Source organism: Dipodomys spectabilis, unplaced genomic scaffold, assembly GCF_019054845.1.
Source record: "Dipodomys spectabilis isolate Male_0828 unplaced genomic scaffold, ASM1905484v1 ptg000231l, whole genome shotgun sequence".
NCBI classification, from domain to species: Eukaryota; Metazoa; Chordata; class Mammalia; order Rodentia; family Heteromyidae; genus Dipodomys; species Dipodomys spectabilis.
In genome coordinates this window covers 7,847,021-7,871,338 of record NW_024870908.1, presented here as the reverse complement: position 1 = coordinate 7,871,338, position 24,318 = coordinate 7,847,021, and the positions used below count along the sequence as shown (strand labels likewise).

At 44.4% G+C, this 24,318-nt stretch overlaps 1 protein-coding gene across 1 annotated transcript; it reads right to left on the bottom strand.

Moving 5' to 3' along the window:
• Positions 1–1,771: 1,771 nt before the first annotated feature.
• Positions 1,772–23,363, bottom strand: Meiob (meiosis specific with OB-fold). Its single transcript, XM_042698150.1, has 13 exons — positions 23,293–23,363; positions 19,936–19,993; positions 18,277–18,408; positions 15,684–15,756; positions 13,931–14,126; positions 11,546–11,646; positions 10,585–10,637; positions 10,250–10,345; positions 9,118–9,219; positions 6,193–6,346; positions 3,516–3,699; positions 3,230–3,316; positions 1,772–1,882 (listed from the first exon to the last, which is right to left on the bottom strand). Exons 1-13 carry the CDS (start codon positions 23,359–23,361, stop codon positions 1,772–1,774), a joined length of 1,416 nt encoding a protein of 471 aa, XP_042554084.1. The 5' UTR covers positions 23,362–23,363.
• Between the last annotated feature and the right edge of the window lie 955 nt (positions 23,364–24,318).

Below are 24,318 nucleotides of genomic sequence, written 5' to 3'. Positions count from 1 at the left end.
ACCAATGGATTAATTCTAGGCTCATCCTATGATAGATTGCTGGCCGTTAACAGAAATTTAGGAGGTGGACACTGGGAAGATGGAGGTTCAACACTAGCCTGGGGAAAAGATCACCGAGACTCTACTGCAACAAAGCAGCCAGGCGACACAAAGGTCCCAGCTACTCCTGAGGCTTAGGCAGGAGAACCACCATCTGAAGCGGGTCCTAGGCAAAGACAGGGCCTACCTGAAAACTAAAGCAAAGCAGGGCTGAGTAGACTCAAGTGACAGAGCACCCGCTTGGCAAGACTGAGCTCTGAATTCAAAAGCCAGCACCACCACAACCAACCAACCAACCAACCAATCAACCAAGACCAAAAATTAATTAATTAAGGAGATAGAGTGGACATGCTAGCACATGACTGTGGTCCCTGTAATTGTGGTCTTGGCAGGCTGAGGCAGGGGAGGGGAGGAGAGTCCTAGCTGAAGCCTGGGCTGTGAGGACTGGACCATGTCCCCAGCCCCAGCCTCACACCCTCTCCCAGGCACTGTGAGGTGGGCAGCATTGCTCGGCCACATGCTTCCATGGACACCTGGGCCTCTCCTCAGGCCCAGGGGACTGGGCCATCAGCCAAATAACTCCTTCCTCCTTATGTTTTTTTTTTTTTGGGGGGGGTATTTTGTTACAAAACACCACCTAACTCAGGCACCTTGGCTGCTCTTGTGTAACCAATGGTGCTGGCAAAAGGCGCTCAGCCCCTCCCTCCCCTCCCTCTCTTTGTCCCTCCATTCTGGTCCCTTCCTGACTCATCTTGCTTCACTCCCATGTCTTCTCCCCAAAGAACAATGCGGAAAGTCAGTCCTTGACCAGCATTTCACACAATGAGGTCAAGTCCTTCGTGGCCTCCTCAATTAGCTCACTTTGGATGCACCCAGGGTCACATGACCCCTCCTCCCACATGCAGACAAGAAAAGCTAGAGAAAACATGATGGCCAACCTAGGCCATACTCACGTCTGCTTTCTTCATTTAGTGCCAACTGGATCATATGTCACTGTCTGACCGGCCAAACCAACCCCAAGCTTCTCTGTCTTTTGCTGATCTCACCATGGATTTCCAGAGGGACTGTGCCAGAAGTAGCTCCCACTGGAGCGGAGCTGTGCAGCGAGCTGGAGTCACTATGGAGGAGACCAAGATGGATGAAAGGTGGTTGCTGGCTCAAAGCAGGCGTGGAGTCCTGCGGCTCAGGGATCACTCACACAGCCTCTGCAGCTCATAAACACCAGCTGTGAATGGTGCGCCTTCCCATGCCCTGGCAGCTTGAGTGGCACTGCAGAAGGCAAAGTAAGGTGGCTTAAGAAAGAGGTCATTCAATCCAAATGCTTGGCTCACACCTGTAACTCTAGCTGCTCAGGAGGCTGAGATCTGAGAAACGTGATTGGAAGCAACCTGGGCAAGAAAGTCCCAGTGAGACTCCAAGGAACCACTCAAAAACTGGAATGGTGCTGTGGCTCAAAGTGGTAGAGCACTAGCCTTGAGCACAAAGAGCTAAAGGACAGTATCCAGGCCCTGAGTTCAAGCCCCACCACCACAAAGAAGAAAAGAAGGAGAAAGGAAGAAAGAAAGCACTCATTCACTCTTATGAGGAAGATTAATCTTATTTATTCTTGAGTGCAAACATCTCCCACCTGTAAGGAGACAGAACAACAGGCCCCGAGAAGGAAGGAGCACGCAGCTGGAACAGCCCCGTCTAGCACTCTGTCTGCAGGCCAGCCTTGTGGGGTCAAACGGGGTCAAGGCTGTGCTTCCTGAGGCATGCTCCTGCTCGCCTCCACAGGGTCCGAGCGCTTACAGGACAGAACGCTGACTCTCAGCCCACCCCTGGCTCTGCTCGATAGAACAAACTGAGGGAGAGAAAAGAAGACAGAGGCCGGCTTTAGCGGGGCGCTGGTGGCTCACACCTGTAATCCTAGCTACTCAGGAGGCTGAAATCTGAGGATTGCAGTTCAAAGGCAGCTTGAGCAGGAAAATCTGTGAGACTCTTATCTCCAATTAACCACTAGAAAAACAAAAGTGGTGCACTGCTCAAAGTGGTAAAGCGCTATCGTTGAGCAAAAAAGCTCCAGGACAGTGCCCAGGCCGCAATTCAAGCCTCCACGCTGACAAAAAAGAAAAAAGTAAACATAAATGTCATCGATGCACAGGAGAGGAGCTTGATGACGTGTGCTTCCAGGAGCCGTCTGGGGCAGACATCGCCCTGAAGGCTTGAACCTGGTTGTGGTCTTGAACCACAACCTCCCCAGTTGGTGCCTCCCGGATAGCTAGGATTCCAGGCACATCTGATTTCTGTCTTAGAGAGCGGGTCTTGCTATATTGCTAGGGTGTAGTCAAACTCCAGGACTCAAGCAATCTTCAGTCCCTGAAGTAGCGCAAGTCACGCTGGCTGAGTGGTAGAACTGAGATGCAGACCCATTCCATCTCACTCCCCCCCCTACCCCCCACTCCCCCCTGGCTCTGAGGAAGGCACAGTGCCATGTGGGCAGGCAGGTCTGGGAACAGCCCAGTTTCCTCTCTTGCTTTGTCTTGCAGTTAGCATTTAAGGTTTTCTCCATTGGTCTATTTGCTGTCACTTGTGACTCCCTTTATACGACATGGGCAGAAAACCCTGACTATTTCCATCGTTTTTAATATAGCCAGGTCCTTCTGCACATTGCTCATTATTTTCAAAATTGATTCCTGCTGGATGAGGTGTTGCACACCTGTAATCTCAGTACTCAGGAGGCAGAGACAAGGGTTTACAAGCTCCAGACCAGCCTCTGCTACACAGCAAGACCTTGTGTCAAACACCAAAATTAATTCCTGGGCTGGAACCCTTGTTTAGTATGCATAAGGCCCTGGTTTGAATCTCAGCACTGCCAAAAACTTCCTTATTTAAATTTATTTCTTCTTTGTGCCAGTCCTGGCACTTGAACTCAGGGCCGGGGTGCTGTCCTTGAGATTCTTTTGCTCAAGGCTAGCCATAGAACCACTTCTGGCTTTTTTGGGAGAGGCAGGGAGCAGTTTATTAGAATAAGGGCCTCATAGACTTTCCTGCCCTGGGTTGGCTTCAAACCTCCATCCCCAGATCTCAGCCTCTTGCATAGCTAGGATTACAGGTGCAAGCCACTGGCACCCAGCAAAAATTTCCTTAATTATATATTTATAATATTATTTGAATATGTAGAATAGCGAGTACTATAAAATATACTAACTTTTACATAAATTTTGCTTCTTTCCAAAAGAAATTGCCACTTCAGTGCTGTTTTCTGTTCATCCGTCATTGCAAGAAATTGATGTGCCTAGTTTTAAAAAAAATCAAATATTTTTGAAACAGACATGGATAACTAATTTTGACTAAATTGTAAAACAAACTTGCTCACTAAACACAGAATTTTACTCAGAATAATTGTAGCTCAATTCTCTTAATGGCAGACATAGCAATTTTAAGACAGAATATTCAGTTTGAAAATATTTCTAGCCCTTTTATTTTCCATTTACCGTGCAGCCCAAAGTATCCTCAGCAACACTTCCGGAGAGACTACAGGAAGGGAGGGTTCCCGTGTGGTCAGTGATATCAACCAGCATGTCAAAGCTGAGAGAAACAGGCCTTAACTGAAAAGAATCTTTGTTGCAAGTTAAGCAAGTGTTGGATGTTTCATTTATAATATAACCGCAGCTGGAACTGAAAAGAAACAAAGAAAAATGGGATGATCCCAAGTGACAACTGTGATCTCTAGTAAATATCAAAGTGAGGCATGGTAGTACATGGCTGTAATCCAGCACCTGGGAGCCTGAGGTAGAAGAGTCTGAGGCCGTGCTACACAACAAGGCCCTCTCTCAGAAAAAAACAAAAATCTAAGCATGTAGAATGCCCGCTCGCTGAGTGTTCAGTGTGAAGCGGAGCACGTGGCAAGCAGCCCACGGGCGCTGCGCGCAGCGGCCTCACCCCAGCACCTGTGACCCGTCTGGAGCTGGGGACGCCGTCCTTTCTCAGAGCGCCCTGCTTCCCTGGGCATGGTCGCTGCCTAGTCCCTAAGGTCCAGTGGCCTTCCTTTCTCTGTAGACCTCCTTTCCTGCACCCCTGCCACAGCCCCTTCTTTCCTGGAACAGCTGCAGAGCTTAGGCCGCAGCCATGTTTGTGGCCACATCTACCCTCCCGACTGGGAGCTAGGAGGGCAGGAACGGTGCTGACCTGGGCCGGGTAATTAGTCTCCTGACCCATACGGAAAACCCCTCGGCTGCAAAGATTCCTATCTTGGGGTTTGACCTTGGGGCCTAGCCACTGTCCTTAAGCGTTTTTTTACTCAAGGCTAGTGCTCCACCACTTGGGTCAAACCTCTACATCCAGCTTTTTTTTTTGGTGCTTCCTTGGAGATAAGAATGTCACAGCTTTCTTTACTAAGCTGGCTTTGAACCACGATGTTCAGATCTCAGCTTCCTGAGTAGCAAGGATTACGATTACAGGCGTGAGCCACCGGCACTCAGCTCATACTTTGTAGTTCTGAGGCAGGCTTTAATCCTGCAATTTGGAACTAGGAAGACTCATTCAAATTTCTCAAGTAGAAGAAACATCTGAAGACCATAGTTTCTCTCCTGTGTAGCTACAGATTGCAGAGTGTGAGGCCCTAAGTTCAAGCCTCAGTACTGGCACATACACAGAAATTTTTAGCTATATGGGCTGGGAAGGTGGCTCAGTGCTAGAATGCTTGCCTTGCATGCATTAGGCCCTGGGTTCAATTCCTCAGCACCATATAAAAAGAAAAGCCGGAAGTAGCGCTGTAGCTCAAGTGGTAGAGTGCTAGCCTTGAGCTGAAGATCTGAGGGACAGTGCCCAGGCCCAGAGTTCAGGCCCATGACCAGGCCCCCCCAAAAAAAAACAAAAAAAGAGAAATTTTTAGCTATAAAAATCCATAGGGAGCCGGGTGCTAGTGGCTCATGCCTGTAATCCTAGCTACTCAGGAGGCTGAGAACTGAGCATCACGGTTCAAAGCCAGCCGGGGCAGGAAAGGCTGTGAGACTCTTACCTCCAATAAACCACTAGAAAATCAGAAGTGGTGCTGTGGCTCATGTGGTAGAGCTTATGCCTTGAGCTGAAGAGCGCAGGGACAGTGCCCAAGCCCAGAGTTCAAGCCCCATAACTGACAAAAACAAACAAATAAACAAAAATTCATAGGGAGATTTTCAAAATAACATTTCCTAATGTTTGGGGGCGGTACTGAGATTTAAACTCTGGGCCTTGTGCTTGCTAACCAGGTGTTCTACTATTTGAGCTATAACACTAATCCACACAGTAATATTTGAGATGCTTTTTGCAAAATAGTTCAACTAAGATTATTAAAATCTGCTGTGGTTTACTTTCTGTGAGGCAATATTAACCACAACCTTGGTGAGATTGGAGATCATATGCATAATGCAGTTCAAAGTACATTTTTAGATTACTGTCACTATATTACTATAAGATATGACAACCAATAGTTTTCTTTTGTATTTTTCTTTCTTTCCTTCTTTCTTTTTGCCAGTCCTGGGTCTTAAACTCAGGGGGCTTGGGCACTATCCCTGAGTTTCTTTGGCTCAAGGTTAGCACTCCACCACTTGAGCCACAGTGCCATTTCTGGCCTTTTCTGTGTATGTGGTACTGAAGAATTGCATCTTAGGGCTTCATACGTGCTAGGCAAGCACGCTAGACTGAGCCACGCTTGCCTAGCATGTGGTGGCATATTCCTGTGATCCCAGCTGCTCAGGAGAAGGCTGTCCAGGCTAGCCTCAAGCTCCTGACCCTCCAGCCTCTAGCTCCTGAGTGGTATCATGGCCTGTGCCTCCATGCCAAACTTCAGGAAAGCTTACCAATTTTTTTTGGTGGCACTGAACTCAGGACCTCACACTTGCTAGGCTAGCACTAGTTCACTTACACCATGCTCCTAGCCTATGAAAACTTTTTTTATTTTCTTGGTCTGGTCCTGGGGCCTGAACTCTGGGCCTGGGCGCTGTCCCTCAGCTCATGCATGCAAGGCAAGCGCTCTACCACTGAGCCACCTTCCCAGCCCCTATGAAAACTTTTATCCTTTATTTACTTATACATTTCTCTCAAATACATAATCACCATATGTCAAATAATAGCTGTAACTTACATAAAGCTTAAAATTTATTCATGACTATTTCTTATAAAATTAATTACCATCTATTTCGAACTACTCTTGTAGTTCCATCATCAATGCTGAGGGTAGAAATGAAAGCATAAAGGATGCCATAGAAAGGGTCTGCTTTCCCTTCATTCTTTGAAGCTTTTTCCTTTAGTTGTTTTACCGTATAGACATCCACTATTGAATTCACTAAATGTAAAAAGAAACATTACAGTTGCATATATATTCTAAGACCTACAGAGGATTATATCCAAATAGAAAAGGTATAAAGTTAAAAAAAAAAGAACATGTAGTATCTTAAGTAACAGAAAAAAGAATGCTGTATTAAAACATTATACCAGGCGCCGGTGGTTCACCCTTGTAATCCTCGCTATTCAGGAGGCTGAGATCTGAGGATCTCAGTGCAAAACCAGTCCAGGCAGGAAAGTCCTTGAGACTGGTATCTTCAATAAACCACCAGAAAACCAGAAGTGCCGCTGTGGCTCAAGTGGTAGAGCATTCGCCTTGAGCTGAAGAGCGCAGGGACAGCACCAGGCCCAGAGTTCAAGCCCATGACCGACTAAATAAATATAGATAGATAGATATAAAAGCCACAAAATAAGCTTTTAAAAAGGGGGAAATATAAGAAATTACTCTTCATTAAAGGAGGAATTTCTGTTTATCAAAAGACTCCATTAGCCAGGCACTGGTGGCTCACAGCTATAATCCTAGCTACTCAGGAGGCTGAGATCTGCAGATTGCAGTTCAAAGCCAACCCAGGCAGGAAAGTCCATGAGACTCTTTTTTTTTTTTTTTTTTGGGTCAGGTAGTGGGGCCTGAACTCTGGGCCTGGGCGCTGTCCCTCAGCTCTTCAGCTCAAGGCTAGCGCTCTACCACTTGAGCCACAGCGCCACTTCTGGCTTTTTTCTTTTTGCTTATGTGGTGCTGAGGAATCGAACCCAGGGCCTCGAGTGCTCTACCACTGAGCCACCTTCCCAGCCCTCCATGAGACTCTTATCTTTAATTAACCACCAGAAAACCACAAGTGGCATTGTGGCTTAAGTGGTAGAGTGCTCACCTTAAGCTGAAGAGCTGAGGGACAACGCCCAGGCCCAGAATTCAAGCCCAGGACTGACCAAAAAAAAAAAAAAAGACACCATTAAAAGGTAAGAAAGAGCCAGGTACTCGTAGCTCATGGTTATAATATAGCTACCCTGATATCTGAGGACCATGGTTCAAAGCCAGCTCAGGCAGGAAAGTCTGTAAACTTTTTTTTTTTTTTTTTTTTTGTCAGTCATGGGGCTTGAATTCTGGTCCTGAACGCTGTCCCTCAGCTCTTCAGCTCAAGGCTAGCGCTCTACCACTTGAGCCACTGCACCACTTTCGGTTTTCTGAGTGGTTTATTGGAGGTAAGAGTCTCATGGACTTTCCTGCCCAGGCTGGCTTTGAACCACGATCCTCAGATCTCAGCCTCCTGAGTAGCTAAGATGACAGGCATGGCCACTGGCGCCCAGCTGGAGTTTCTTTTTCTTGATAGTAAGGATTGTTCATTAGCTCTCATCAGATTGGCTAGCCATAATATAGTCCCCCAAAGTTTTAAATTAGTTTTCTAAAAGTAGAAATATAGTAGCCACAGAATAGGAATACTGTATCTTTTACAATGTCAAACCAAAAGTTTAGTCTTAAGGCACTTTTTAAAAATCCAAAGAGCCAGGTGTGGATGTTCAAGCCTGTGGTCAGGCTGCCTACTTGGGAGATGCACATCAGGGGCCCTCGGCTCACCACCAGTCCAGGCAGCAAAGTTCCAAAGACTCCATTGCAGTGAGGGAACAGGTGCTGTGACATGTGCCTGCTATCCCACGCTACTGGGAGGGGCAATGGCTGGGTGAAGTGACCCTTGCCTGCTATCCCAGCTGCAAAGGGAAGCACAAACAGGAGGACCACAGTGCAGGGCTAGGAAGGTGGCTCAGTGGTAGAGCGCTTGCCTTGCATGCCGGAGGCCCTGGGTTCGATTCCTCAGCACCACATAAGAAAAAAGAAGAAAGTCGGAAGTGGCACTGTGGCTCAAGTGGTAGAGCGCTAGCCTTGAGCTGAAGAGCTGAGGGACAGCGCCCAGGCCCAGAGTTCAGGCCCCACAACCGGACCCAAATAAATAAATAAATAAATAAAAAATAAATAAAATAAATAAAAATAACAACATAAAAAGGAGCTGGAAGAATGGCTCGAGTGGCAAAATGCCTGCTTAGCAAGCATGAGGCCCTGAATTCAAAACCTAGTAGCACCAAATAAAAGAAAAATTAAAATAGAGGTCTATGCCAACACATAAAATTTGGCACCCAATGTCATGTTCATGGGGCTGGGAACAATCCTCAGAACCAAGAAAAAGAACCCTCCAGATGTTCCAGAGGGATATAGCTCAATGGCATGATTTTTTTTTAATTGGTCATGGGCTTGAACTCAGGGCCTGGGCTCCGTCCCTCAGCTCTTTTTTGCTCAATCACAGCTTTACTTCCTGTTTTTGAGTGGTCATAAGAGTTTCACCAGGACTTTTCTACCTCAGCTGGCTTTGAACAGTGATCCTCAGCTCTCAGCTTCTTGAGTAGATGGATTACAGGGGTGAGCCCCAGTGTCTGACAGTAGAGTTCTTTCCTAGCATACATGAGGCCAGGATTTGATCCCAGCATTGCAATTTTTTTTAAATCAGAAGATATTTAAATGCTGGGCACTGGTGGCTCAGGTCTGTAATCCTAGCTACTCTCAGGAGGCTAAGATCTGAGGATCATAGTTCAAAGCCAGCCTGGGCAGGAAAGTCCTTGAGACTCTAATCTCCAATAAATCATTGAAAAACGAAAGTGGCACTGTGACTCAAGCAGTAGAGCACTCACCTTAAGCTGAAGAGCTTGGGACAGTGCCCAAGCCCAGAGTTCAAGCCCTAGGACTGACCGAAAAAAAAAAAAAAAGATATTTAAAGGGTTACTTACAATTTACAGGTTCTTTAAAAACACTGTCAATTTCATCAGCCATAACATTGGTTTCTTTATTCTCTCTTATATAATTCAGTAGGATGTTAGCTTCTGGAGTATCTTAAATTGCAAGAAAGCAAAGGCTCCAAAATTACTTTAACAGTAAAATGTGAAGTCATACATATTCTTCAACTGCTAATAACATGATGAAAACTCTAGAATAACTCTAGAATCAACCACTAACAGGATGAGAACTCTAGAATAACTCTAGAATTAGCCAATAACAAGGAAGAGATTTTCTATCATTGAAAGATAAAATAAGCCAGAAATAATCCTAACTACTCAGGAAACTGAGACCTGTAGAAGTTCAAAACCAGGCCTGAGACTCTGTCTCCAAATTAACCAGCAAAATGCCAGATTGGAGGCATGGCTCATGTAGTAGAACACCAGCCATGAACAAGCAAGCTGAGCAAGAGTATGAGACCCTGAATTTGAGTCCAGGTACAAAAAAGATACTTAAATAAACCATTGTAACCCCCTCTAACAACGGAAAGGGAAACAAAGGTAGCATTGCTATCCTAAGTGTCTATGCCTCCACCGAGTTTCAATACAGCAGTTGGCATGGAACTGAAGTAGGCATGGTGCTACATTTCTGTGATTCCAGCACTGTGGAGGCTGAGCTCAGCCTGGGCTACATATAATCACATGTTTGAGACCAGCCTGAAATGCATAGTGAGTCCCTGTCTTCAAAGGAGTAAACCTATAATCATTTTCTTAAAACGTAAACTTGCTTTATAATTCTTAGTCACTGGTAGAGCTGTTTTATAGACATGACCTTGTATTTCTCCCTGCTTGAGCTTGCGTTATTCCACATCTGCACTCCTGGGCAGTGCTCAGCTGACCCTGCCTGAACCCAGAGCACCCTGACAGCTCGGGGCAGTAAGTCTCTGACTTCCCCAGGTCTGACTTAGAAAGCCCACTCCTTTAGCAAGCACTGCAGGAGGTCCTGGCTGATACAAATGTCAGTTCATAAGCTAGGATCAAATGATGGACTACATATATGTACATATTTTTCAACATTCTAGCAGTAAAAATTACTTTGATATGGTGAACTACATTTACTTTTTATATAGTCCACACGCTTTTTTACCTGGATTAGTCGTAATAATGGTTTTTGAGATTACAGTTGCTGTCATGCAGTCTCGAAATTTGTCAAAAGTTATTCTTACATCTGAGGCAAATATTACTGTTTGGGAAAAATCCTTTTAAAATTAATATACTGGTGATTAAAAATGACAAGCATTTGGGGAAGGTGGGGAGGGAAGGGATAGTAGAAAAAAATAAAGGAGGGGGTAACAATGCTCGACAAGAAATGTACTCATTACCTTACTCATGTAACTGTAGCCCCTCTATACAGCATCTTTACAATAAAATAAAATTTAAAAAAACTGACAAGCATTGTAAACAGCCCCTGAACCGTGATACCTGTTTCTTGTGGCACCCAGCTCTGTGCAAGCAGAATGGATTCATTATCCCAACTGCATTTGTTTAAGAAGAAATGATACAAAGTGAGTACATTGGGAAAGTCCATCACAACACATTATTCACCAAAAAAAGTAAAGAATAAAATGAAACCCTGCCTCAGTGTCTGGTATTTGCAATTTCCCACATGGTCAAAAACAGAAGTTAAAGGGCCAAGCACCTGTGCCCTCACGCCTGTGATCCTAGATACTAAGGAGACTGAGATCTGAGGATCACACATCCAAGTCAGCCTGGGTAGGAAAGTCCGTGGGACTCATGTCTGCAATTAACCACCCAAAAGCTAGAGGTAGAGCTGTGGCTCAAGTGGTAAAATGTTAGCCTTGAGCAAAAAAAGCTCAGAGACAGTGACCAGGACCTGAGTTCAAGCACTAGGACTGGCATAAAACACCCCCCCCCCCAAAAAAAAAAAACCAGAAGACAGAGTATTTAACATCTACACAGTGCAATTCTTCTTTCAACACACTCTTCTAACAACCTCTACTCTACTAATTGTTTATTTTTGTAGCACTTCATTACTCCAGACTAACTGGAAGTAAGTGAATGACAGTCTTAGAACTTCAAACTTCTGACCATTAAAGCAGGGCCCCCACAGTGGTTAAACTGCTTAGCGGCCTCGATAGGTAGAGGCCACTTTCCATGTGGAATCCAGCCTGCACAAGGGGTAGTGCTTTACCTTAGCCCCACCTTGGTGAAAAACCTCCAACATTTTGGCTTGTTTCCTATAGGCTGGACCTAAAAAAACCCACTCTGTTAGGAAGTACATGTTCACTGTGCTAACAAGGACCTGATTTTAAGCTGGAATCTGTAACAACTCAGCACTCTACAGTTTTAAGGCAGTTTATCTCCTGTGATTACCCAGTGATAACAGCAGATATTACAGTTTGGAAGAGATGTGGGAGATTACCAGATCATTGTAAAAGCAGGCTCTGTTTCATCATAGAGTTTAACTTCACACCTCTGGCCTCTTCTTCGGTCTGAAGTTGTAAAGTGTTTAGGCTCTCCAACCTTAGAAAGTGAAGAAAACCATTATCCCTCCACTGTAGACGCAGAGGCAAGTGCTGCTCATGGAATAATGCTCAGACATAACTAGAAATGTCAATGGGAAGAACTGCACATTTGTGTACATTTTGTGTATGATTTGAAAGTACGTTTTCTGTAAACTAAGTATATTTGGCTGAATACATACACTTTGAAGAGAACCACAGATATATGCCTTAAAGATAAACTGAGTCTTTTTCAGATGCCAGGGCAAATGTGTCACCACAGGCCCCTGGTGGCATCGACGTGGAATCCTTGGCAGCAGGACATGGTTATCTACATCTGTGTCCTGAGGCTAGCATGGAGTTCATGTGATTGAATGTACTGGAGCTTTCTAGGCCTAGCCCCAAGCAGCAATGCCTTCACTGTGTCCTCCAGAAGGGAATGGTAGAGGGAAGTACTTCAACACAAAGTATTCTGCCCACAATGCAGGGAGAAAGGACAGAGGAGAGGAGGTAAGCCCAAGGCCCTTGTCTGACTAGAGGGTTCTCAGCAGGTGCATCTGCAGTCTTCACAGCAGAGATTCAGAACAGTGGCTGGCTGCCCTGAGCCACATTCACCAGGGCACCTATGGGCAGAACTGAGTCCCATGGGAACAGGCTAAAGAAAGATGCAAAGGTATCAAAAGCCAGGCTCTATAAGAAAAAGTCAGAGGAAAGAAGAGCCAAAGGATGAGAGTGGTCAGCCATACTGTGTTGGGTGGGGGAAGAATGTTATGGTAAAAGGAGCTGAGAAGTGGAAACACAGTGAAGGTGAGGAGGGAGAAGAAAAGGTTAAATAAAAATTGGAAGAAAAAAATGAAAAGGATTGAAACAAAAGGGAAGATGAAAGGCATGAAAAGCAGTGATGTGACACATGGCAGAGGGCGTCAGGCTGGCGGGGCGGAGCTGTTGCAGGATTTTACAAGCCTTAGAGACAGGTCTTATGACATTAATAATGTAATGGCATTAAGGACTATGGGTAAACAGCACAAGGGAGAAACGATTAACAACAGAGGAGGAGGAGGAGGAGGAGGAGGAGGAGGAGACTTAAAGTGATTTCTCCTATGCTTCAAGATTGCTATATAGCCTGTGATTCCTCTATTCTAACGAATTGTGCTCCACAGGGCCAGGCAGGGCTAGGATGGAAAACAAAACAGATGAGGCATGTGCATCCACTAACTTGCCATCTGCAGAGTGAACAACCCCCAGGCAGGATTCAATCTTGAAATGCAACTAGTGTTTACTTACAACACTGGCTACAAGAGGGGCATAAGTCAATGTGTCTCCTGATGATCCTCCTTCCACATGTTTGAGAAATTGTGTCCCTTTAAATTTTCTGCATTTTAGGCTGGGAAGGTGGCTCAGTGGTAGAGCACTTGCCTTGCATGCATGAGGCCCTAGGTTCGATTTCTCAGCACCACATAAGCAAAAAGAAAAAAGCCGGAAGTGGCGCTGTGGCTCAAGTGGTAGAGCGCTAGCCTTGAGCTGAAGAGCTGAAGGACAGCGCCCAGGCCCAGAGTTCAGGCCCCAGGACAGACAAAAAAAAAAAAAAAATTTCTCAGTACACTTTATTTTGTGAGGCTTTAGTCTTACTTGGGGGGTGGTTGGGATTCAACTCAGGGTCTTGCACATAGTCGGCAAGAGCTGTAGCACTGAGCTGCAGGACCTGTGAAGATTTCCTTTTGAGGTCCACCTCTAAATCTTTGTACCGTGCCTTTGTCTGTTACGCAGACAGTCCTTACTCGGCTCAGAACTTTCCTCAGTGGTCACTGAGATGGAGTCTGATGTTCTTGGGGCCCCTGGAGTGCTGTCCTTACCTGCTGCTCAGGCCCCTTCTCAGCAGCCCTACCTAGTACAATGAGTATTTTTCCTTCCTCTTCCTTCTCTGCACAGCTCTGAGAACACAGGTACTAAATGATTGTTTGACTCATTCAACCACATCCTTCCAAGGAGTGGCCTGGCTTTTCAAGTGAATAAGCTTATCCTTTCTATTTATACGTTTCTTTAACCCAAGTATGAATGCTGTCAAATACTGCATTATTTAAAATGGTAAAATGCTTCATTTAGCAATATGATTTTTATTTTGCTGGTTATTCAACAGGAAAAATGCTATCTTCCCTTTAATGAGAAAAGTTACTATTTTCATAATATGACTTACTACTGTGATAGGAAAAATTGCTCCTACTGGTCCTGACCACTGATTCCAAAATTAAGTTAGGCAACAGAGTAGTCTGCCACATTGCATTTGGATTTGCTAGGATCTGACTTACCCATCGCACAGCTGCAAGCACATTAATAATCCTCCCAGCAAGGCTGTGTCCGTTTGCAATGACATCACCCAATGAATAATAATCACGAGACTCTTTAACAGGTAAGTGTATCAAAGAAAGTAACTTGGCGTCCACTTCATAACTGGAACAAACTTTCACCATGGAGTGATTCTCACTGAGCAATAGTTTATAGTTGCTAAATTCCAAAAACACATTTAAAAAGTTACCATCAAATGATATTTAATAAAAAACTGCTTCCAGATTCAAAAGTCAATTCCTTTTTTTTGGGGGGGGGGGGGGTCCAGTCGTGGGCCCTGAACTCTGGGACTGGGCGCTGTCCCTCAGCTCAAGGCTAGCGCTCTACCACTTGAGCCACAGCTCCACTTCCGGCTTTTTTTCTTTTTGCTTATGTGGTGCTGAGGAATCGAACCCAGGGCCTCAGGCATGCAAGGCAAGCACTCTACCACTGAGCCACCTTTCCAGCCCACCTTTTTTTTTTTTTTTTTTTTTTTTTAGAGGAATATGGCTATAAGCTAGCTGAGACAGGAAAGTCCATGAGGGGTGTGAGCAATAAATCTGAGCAAGAGCATGAGGCCTTGAGTACAAGAAGGAAGGAGGGAAGGAGGGAGGGAAGGAGGGAGGGAAGGAAAGAAGGAAGGAAGTAGGGAAGAGGGAAAGAGGGAAAAGGAAGGAAGGAAGGAGAGAAGGAGGGAGGGAAGGAGAGGAGGACAAAAAGGAGGGAAGAAGGGAGGGAAGGAAGAAGGAGGAAAGGAGGAAAAGGAGGGAAGGAAGGAAGGAGGAAAAGGAGGGAAGGAAGGAAGAAGGGAAGGAAGGAAGGAGGGTGGGTAAGCAAGCCAGGTGTCTGTGGCTCAAGCCTGTAATCCTGGGTACTCAGGAAGCTGAGATCTAAGGATTCATAGTTCACTTGATCACTCTACTACTGCTTAAGCCACAGCTACACTTCTGGCTTTTGTGGTGCTTAATTGGAAAGCAAAGTTTCATGGACCTTCCTGCCTAATCTGGCTTCAGACTGGAATCCTCAGATCTCAGCCCTCAGCTCAGGTGTGAGCCATCAGTGACCAGCCACCATTTCATATAAAGGATGTTTTTAGTAGCTTCAGGTAATTCTGGATGCAATCCTCCAGGTATATTAAGGAAAGACTACCAAAACAAGTCATTTTTTCCATGTGACTTTGTATCAAAGTAAATTATCTAGTTTATCTCAAAGATAAACATTGTAACAGAAAATTAGATTCATTTTCAAATTGAAGTTGAGCTAGGGTGTGGCTCAGGTGGTAGAATACTAGCCTGGCAAGAGCAAGGCCCTGAGTTCAAACCCCAAAACTTTCAAAAAAGAAAAAGAAAAGGTGGATGCTGGTGGCTCACGCCTGCTATCCTAGCTACTCAGGAGGCTGAGATTTGAGGATCACAGTTAGAAGCCAGCCTGGGCAGCAAAGTCCCCATGAGACTCTTATTTCCTATTAACCACCCCAAAACCAGAAGTGGTGCTATGGCTCAAGTGGTACAGCACTAAGCCTTGAGCACAAAGAGGCTCAGGTACAGCACCTAGGTCCAGTCCTACAACTGACCAAAAAAAAAAGAAAGAGGGGAAGGAAGGAAGGAAGGGAGGGAGGGAGGGAGGGAAGGAGGGAGGGAGGGACGGAGAGAGAGAGAGAGAAAGAAAGAAAGGAAAGAAAGAGAAAAAGAAAGAAAGAGAAAAAGAAAGAAAGAAAGGAAGGGGCTTTATATTTACCTTGGAGTTCCTGGGCTGAACTTTTCTTCTCTTTCTAATTCCTTTCTTTGGATCAGGGGATTTTCTATTATCACTAAAAGAGAGATCAAATTGTGGTGGCCTCACAAAACTGTAACAGGACTAAATGAAAACTAAGTGTGGCTAACAATGAACTGTACTTTGATTCTAACTTCTGAGCTGGCAGGAGAGGCATGCGTCCCCCAGTCTTCATCCCACATCACTATAAGGAATGGAAACGTGGAGGTGCAGCCATTGGTTTGAAGAGTTTTGCTTTGTGTTTTAGTCCCAGCAAGTGACTCATACTAGCGTTACTCCATTGATTCAGTTTTACTTGACACTGATTGGGTTACAGCATACCATTCAATAAAACACTACTTAGAGAGCAAAACTCAGAAAAGCTCACTAAGATGTAACCTCAGCTACTCACAGGCTTTATGAATTCAAAATGTTAGGGCTTCAATTTCCCCATACCTCAAATTCTACCTTTTTTTTTTTTTGGTGCTGGTCTCAGGGCCCAGGCTCTGTCCCTGAGCTCTTTTGCTCCAGGTGAGAGCTCTAGCCCCTTTATTTTTTTTGAGGGGGGGCTAGGGGGGTCCGGTTGTGGGGTTGAACTCTGGGCTGGGCACTGTCCCTCAGCTCTTCAGCTCAAGGCTAGTGCTCTACCACTTGAGTCACAGTGCCACTTCTGGCTTTTTTTTTTTTTTTTTTGCTTATGTGGTGCTGAGGAATCAAATCCAGGGCCTCATGCATGTAAGGCAAGCTCTCTACCACTGAGCCACCTTCCTAGCCCATGAGAGCTCTAGCCATGGGTTTACTTCTGCTTTTCTGGTGGTTAATTCGAGATAAGAGTCTCATAGACTTTCCTACCCTGGCTGGCTTTGAAATGTTATCCTCAGATCTCAGCTTCCTGAGAAGCTAACATTTTCACTAGTGCCCAGCTTCTTGTTTCTTGTTTAAGCTAGAGCTGTCATCTATCAAGTAACTAAGTTTACACTTTGTATGGGTCATTAAATTACCCCAAACATAATCAGGTATAGTTTCATAGCTGAGAACAATAAGACTAAGAAATGTTCCCAAGGGCTGGGAAGGTGGCTCAGTGGTAGAGCGCTTGCTTTGCATGCATGAGGCCCTGGGTTTGATTCCTCAGCACCACATGAGCAAAAAGAAAAGAGCCGGAAGTGGTGCTGTGGCTCAAGTGGTAGAGCGCTAGCCTTGAGCTGAAGAGCTGAGGGACAGCACCCAGGCCCAGAATTCAGGCCCCACGACCGGGCCCCCCCCCCCCCCAAAAAAAAAAAAAAAAGAAATGTTCTCAAATGCACAATGAAAATAAATGTGGAAACTTGGATTTGAATCCATATAGATGTTTTCAGAATCCTTGTTTTTCCCATAGTCATAAAGATACTATGGAGAAGGGAATGTGCAAAAGATTTGGTATTCCGCCAGGTGCCAGTGGCTTACACCTGTAATCCTAGTTACTCACAAGTCTAAGATCTGAGGAGGGCAGTTTGAAGCCAGATTAGTCAGAAAAGTCCCCGTGAGACTCTTATCTCCAATTAACCACTCAAAATACCAGAAGTGGTGCTGTGGCTTAAAGTGGTAGAACACTAGCCTTGAGCACAAAGAGGCTCAGGAACAGCTCCCAGGTCCTGATTCTAGGCCCAACAACTAACCAAAAAAAGAAAGAAAGAAAACTATTTCAACTAAAACAAAGTTCCTTAAAATTCAAATATCAATTTTTTTGCCAGTCCTGGGGCTTGAATTCAGGACCTGAGCACTATCCCTGAGCTTCTTTTGCTCAAGGCTAGCACTTTACCACTTGAGCCACAGCACCACTTCTAGCTTCTTGTTTATGTGGTACCGAGGAATTGAACCCAGGGCTTCATGCATGCTAGGCAAGCACTATACCACTAAGCAACATTCTCAGCCCCAAATATCAATTCTTATCAAAATTTATTCAGTGGCCCTATCATGTGTTTACAAAGGTAAATGACTGTAATAATGATAGGAATTAATGCAAACTGAATTGTGAAATGCTAGTAAAACTATGACTTATCACATTTCTATGTTTCAAGTCATATGCCATATGTCACATTAATGCTCTTCATATTTGGCTTTTGTTCTGATAAGATTCTGGAGACCTGTGAGCTATGTTTTATTTCATTGTGAGTGCTTCAATATAGCTATCATAAATATACCATAGGAAAAATACTGCAGCTGAAACAGTTTAAGAATCAGTGTTGGGGCTGGGAAGGTGGCTCAGTGGTAGAGCGCTTGCCTTGCATGCATGAGGCCCTGGGTTCAATTCCTCAGCACCACATAAGCAGAAAAAGCCAGTAATGGTGCTGTGGCTCAAGTGGTAGAGCGCTAGCCTTGAGCTGAAGAGCTGAGGGACAGTGCCCAGGCCCAGAGTTCAGGCCCCACAACCAACAACAACAACAACAACAAAGAATCAATGCCAGTCTGAAGCAGAGCGATGTAATTAAACATTAATTCTAGAAGTGAGGAGAGAGCGATTGAAGGGCAGGTCAAAATAAAGAAGCTCAGGGTTGGAGCTTGCTTTAAAAAAAAAAATAAAGAATCAACATTAACTTACCGCAGTCACCCACCCTAAAACTGTCAGAAAGTGGCCTGATGTACTCTTCTTTACCCCAGCATGCTGCATTTACAAAACAGGCTGGTGAGTCACGAATGGTGAAACTGAAAGTGTATCTTTCGGATCCAATATCTAAGGGAAAACCAATGCTTTTATTTTTTGGATGAGGTTTTATTTTAACTCTGAACAAATGATTTGTTTAATCACATAATTTTTGATGATCATTATGATTATAAAAATAGTTAAATGCATAGCAGAAAATGCTATTTCTTTTTTTTTTTTGGGGGGGGGTCATGAGGCCTGAACTCTGGGCCTGGGCGCTGTCCCTCAGCTCTTCAGCTCAAGGATAGTGCTCTACCACTTGAGCCACAGTGCCACTTCCAGCTTTTTCTGCTTATGTGGTGCTAAAGAATCAAACCCAGGGTGCCATGCATACAAGGCAAGCACTACCACTGAGCCACCTTCCCAGCCCCAGAAAGTGTTATTTCTTACGATCTCTTTCTCCTTCTCCTTCCCCCTTCCCTCTTTGTCACCAATTCTCTGTCTCCGCCATACTGGACAGGGCCCCCACCTTGCTAGGCAGGGGCTCTGCCTCTGGAGGCAGACTCATAGCCCTTTCTGGCTTTAGTTATTTTTCAGATAGGTTTTTGCATGTTTACCCAGGGTTCAAGTGGTAGAGTAACAGCTTAAGAAAAACACAAAAAAGCCCAAGTGAGAGCATGAGGCCCCAAGTTCAAGTCCCAGTACTGGACAAAAAAGAAAACAAACTGGGTGCTGGTGGTTCACACCTGTAATCTTAGCTACTCAGGGGGCGGAGATCTGAGGATTGCAGTTTAAAGCCAGCCTAGGCAGGAAAGTCCATGAGACTGTTATCTCCAATAAACTACTCAGAAAAAAGCTGGAAGTAGAACTGTGTCACAAGTGGTGAATGCTAGCTTTGAACACAAAGAGGCTCAGGGACAACACCTAGACCCTAAGTTCCAGCCCAGAACAGGAAAAAAATTATAAAAATAAAAAAAGGGCTGGGAATATGGCTTATTGGTAGAGTGCTTGCCCAGTATGCATGAAGTCCTGGGTTCAACTCCTCAGTACTATATAAACAGAAAAAGCTGGAAGTGACACTGTGGCTCAAGAGGTAGAGCACTAGCCTTGAGCACACACAAATTCAGGGACAGATCTCAGGCCTTGCCTGAATTCAAGCCCCCGAGCTGGCAAAAAATAAACAATTTTAAAAAAGCAAAAGCAAAAGCGGGCACTCGTGGCTTACACCTGCAATCCTAGCTATTCAGGAGGCTGAGATCTAAGGATCACAGTTCAAAGCCAGCCCAGGCAGAAAAGTCTGTGAAACTCTTATCTCCAATAAACCACTAGAAAACTGGAAGTGGCACTGTGGCTCAAGTGGTAGAGTGCTCACCTTGAGCTGAAGAGCGCAGGGACAGCGCCCAAGCCCAGAGTTTAAGCCCCACAACCAACAAAAACAATAAAAATATTATCTACGATCTATCTTCATCCTCATGTATGCGTACCATACACAATAACATGATCTTTGCTCTTAGGAGATTGAGCAGGCATGGGAAATGTAATCAGTTAAATACACTTTGCTACAGACATAAGCCACACTTGATGAAAAATGAGGCAAAGCGTTAAATAGAACTCAGCTTTTTCTGTCTGGAAAGCCTTTGACATCTGTTTTTCCAATAACTATACCGATTATTTTCTGAAAAACAAAAGAGTATAGAAGACCAATATTAAACACAGATGTAGATGGTAAATTTAATTTCATGGGATTGTTATATTTTACTGGGTCTAACAAACATTTTTGTCTAGGAACCATTTAAATGTTTTTAATCCAGACAAACATGTAAAAGAATTCCATAAATGCTCAACTCTACGGAGAATAGTACAAAATAACAAGACAGCTGTTATTATAACTATAGTTGTTTGATACGTGGCATGTTTCTAGTTTATTTTCTTTTTTTAAAATTTTATTTTACTGTAAAGATGATATACAGACGGGTTATAGTGACATGAGTAAGGTAATGAGTACATTTCTTGTCAAGCATTGTTAACTCCCTCCTCTGTTTTTCTCCTACTATCCTTTCCTCCCCTCCCCTCTAGTTTATTTTCAGTCACTAGGTGGCGCACACTAACTACCCTATGCTGTAGCTGTAGATCCTTACTGAATCTTTTTTTTTTTTTTTTTTTTTTTGTCTGTTGTGGAACTTGAACTCTGGGCTTGGGCACTGTCCTTGTGCTCTTCAGTTCAAGGCGAGCACTCTACCGCTTGAGCCACAGTACCACTTCCAGTTTTCTAGTGGTTTATTGGAGATAAGAGTCTCATGGACTTTCCTGCCAGGGCTGGCTTTGAACCAAGATCCTCAGATCTCAGCCTCCTGAGTAGCTAGGATTACAGGTGTGAGCAACCAGAGCCCAGCATTACTGAATTCTTCTAGAGCACATGTATTATGCAATTTCATTTGCTATGGTAGTCAAAGCTTTTCCTTGTATGGGTCTGCTAACATGAAATTGTTTAGCTTCTTAATTCAAACATGCTGGACAGTAACATAAATTAGACTTTATATATATATATAGAGAGAGAGAGAGAGAGAGAGATGAGACTATATATATATAGACTGTATGTATACACACACACACACACACACACACACACACACACACACACACACACACACACCACAGAGCTGCTAATAAATTTAAATTCTAAAGTCTTAGATCTTCTGGGCTAGAAAGGTGGCTCAGTGGTAGAGTGCTTGCCTTGCATGAATGAGGCCCTGGGTTCGATTCCTCAGCACCACATAAGCAGAAAAAGATAGAAGTGGCTCTGTGGCTCACGTGACAGAGCACTAGCCTTGAGCTGAAGAGCTGAGGAACAGCACCCATGTTGAGAGTTCAGGCCCCACAACCAGCAAAAAAAAAAAAGTCTTGGATATTCCATTTCAACTTCCTTAAAAGTTGTCATGTTAGCTGGCTCCTGTAATCCTAGCTACTTAGGAGGCTGAGATCTGAAGATCATAGTTCAAAGCCAGCCCAGGTAGGAAAGTCCATAGACTCTTATCTCCAATCAACCACTAGAAAACCAGAAATGGCGCTGTGGCTCAAGTGGTAGAGTGCTCACCTTGAGAGTTCAGGCCCCATGACCTATCAAAAAAAAAAACAGTTGTAATGTCCCCTTTAGTAACTATCAAAACAAAAACTATAATTTTGAAATGTGTTTTAAGAAATAAAAATAAAGCTGGGTGCTGGTGGCTCACGCTTGTAATTCTAGCTACTCAGGAAGCTGAGATTTGAGGATCACAGTTCAAAGCTAGACCGGGCAGGAAAAGTCCATGAGACTCTTTTTTTTTTTGGGTCCGGTCGTGGTGCCTGAACTCTGGGCCTGGGCGCTGTCCCTCAGCTCTTCAGCTCAAGGCTAGTGCTCTGTCACGTGAGGCACAGCACAACTTCCGGCTTTTTTCTTTTTATGTGGTGCTGAGCAATTGAACTGAACCCAGGGCCTCAGGCATGCAAGGCAAGCGCTCTACCACTGAGAGACTCTTATCTCCAATAAACCGCCAGAAAATGGGAATTGGTTCTGTAGCACAAGTGGTAGAGCGCTGGCCTTGAGCTGAAGAGCTGAGGGACAGTACTCATGCCCAGAGTTAAAACTCCATGAAAGAAAGAAAAAAAGAAAGAAAGAGAGAGAGAGAGAAAGAAAAAGAAAGAGAGAGAAAAAAGAAAGAAAGAAAGAAAAGGAGGGAGGCAGGGAGAGAGAGAAAGAGAGAGAGAGGGAGAGAGGGAGGGAGGGAGGGAGGGAGGGAGGGAGGGAGGAAGGAAACGAAGAGCCATGCACCAGTGGCTCATGCTATAATCCTAGTTACTCAGGAAGCTGAGATCTGAGAATCTCAGTTCAAAGCCAGCCCAGGCAGAAAAGTCCGTAACATTCTTATCTCCAGTTGGTTAACTGGCAATAACTAGATAACTAGAAACCTAGAGTGGGGTTGTGGCTCAAAGTAGTAGAGTCTAGCCTTGAACAAAAATTGCTCAGAAACTGCCCAGGCCCTGAGTTCAAGCCCCACAAGCAACAAAAAATGAAAAAATAAATAAAAATAGTTATCTTCTTTCAAAGGGAAAAACTAAAATGACTAACTCTAGTCCTTGATTTTTTTTTTTTTTTGGGTCCGGTCATGGGGCCTGAACTCTGGGCCTGGGCACTGTCCCTCAGCTCTTCAGCTCAAGGCTAGCACTCTACCACTTGAGCCACAGCGCCACTTCCGGCTTTTTTGTTTATGTGGTGCTGAGGAATCGAACCCAGGGCCTCAGGCATGCAAGGCAAGCGCTCTACCACTGAGCCAGCTTCCCAGCCCTCTAGTCCTTGATTTTAACCTTGCAATAATCAGTGACATTAAAAATACAATGAAGTTTATTCTAGCTAAGTTCTTAGCTCTTCTTCCTGCATTGTGGACACATTGATACTATTTCTTTCTTTTTTTTTTTTTTTGTCCGTTGTGGGCCTGAACTCAGGGCGTGGGCACTGTCCCTCAGCTCTTCAGCTCAAGGCTTCTGCTCTACTATCTGAGCCACAGCGGCACTTCCAGCTTTTTCTGCTTATGTGGTGCTGAGGAATCGAACCCAGGGCCTCATGCATGCAAGGCAAGCACTCTACCACTGAGCCAACTTCCCAGCTCCCATTGATACTATTTCTTACACACATTTACTAAAATTATCCCTTTATTAAATATCAAAATAACACAAAAGTCTTTTGATTATTTTGAACCATTGCTAACCATATCTACAATGATGTCTCCTGCTCTATAGACAGAAGATTAATTTTTATTTCAATAGCATAATACAAACAGGTTTAGGGATACTTAATATCTATAATTATATTAATGAATAATCTACATGCTTATCAATTTTATAAGAATGTATCTAATAAATTTGCTACACTGAATGCTACCAGATTTCACTTTTCATGAGAATAATCAAACCAGTTTTGAAACCAGAATTGAAACTTACCAGATTAGCCATATTTTGCTGCAGATCTGCAAGTGCAGTAAAGGTCCTCAAAGCAAAGGAACTTGCCATATTCAATCTGCATGTTAGAAAATACAATTTAGACATATAAATTAAATATCTGAAATAATCATGAAAAATTCCAAATATTAAAAATAATTTAAAAACCTATATGATTTAGTCAGACCTACAATCCAAGTATTTTTATAAAAACAGAGGTGAGGGGCTGGGAAGGTGTGACAAAGGTAGGTGACTGTGTGGCTGACCAGTTAGGAATGAGACAATGTGAGGAGAAATACTGATCCATTGAAAGAAAGCATTGGATACTTGTACTTTGGGAAAAAATTATTATAATGATGAAATAAATATTAATTCAGGTAGTCTTTTTTGGTGGTGCTGGTATCAGGTTTGAACTCAGGGCCTCATGCTTACTAGACAAGAGCTTGCCCCCTAGAGTTCCTCACATTTTTACCCTTAAGCATCTCTTGGTGATTTGGTCATTAACTGACATATGACCTCTTTGAGATTCTTTTTTTTTTTTACTTTGTCAATCCTGGGGCTTGAACTCCGCCCCGGCGCTGTCCCTCAGCTCTTCAGCTCAAGGTGAGCGCTCTACCACTTGAACCACAGCACCACTTCCAGTTTTCTGGTGGTTTATTGGTGATCGGAGTCTCACAGACTTTTCTTCCCAGGCTGGCTTTGAACCCTAATGCTGAGAACTCAGCCTCCTGAGTAGCTAGGTTCACAAGCATGAACCACTGGCCTCCGGCTTCTTTGAGATTCTTTCACTTTCCACAATCATTTGAAGGATATGGCAGAGTGCAGGGACCTCACTCTCCGTGCTTGCCCAGGCCCGTAGACCGCTGTGGCAGCGTGCTGCCTCGCCCAGGTGCAGCCCCTCTTCCTTGATGCTCTCCACTCTGACACCTTCCACCTTTCCTGTTTGGGAGAGGGTCCTCCACACTCCTCAGGGGTCCAGGAGAGGCTTTTCCTGTGGCCCGCCTCAACTATCCCCCACTCTCAGCAGTC

Excerpts from the sequence above, each read along its gene's own strand:
- Meiob (XM_042698150.1), bottom strand. The coding sequence starts at position 23,361 with ATGGCAAGTTCCTTTGCTTTGAGGACCTTTACTGCACTTGCAGATCTG. Across the intron at positions 15,757-18,276 it reads TTTTAGGGTGGGTGACTGCG|TGATAATAGAAAATCCCCTG; the intron begins GTAAGTTAATGT and ends TCTCTCTTTTAG. Across the intron at positions 14,127-15,683 it reads TTCAGCCCAGGAACTCCAAG|CAACTATAAACTATTGCTCA; the intron begins GTAAATATAAAG and ends TTTGGAATTTAG.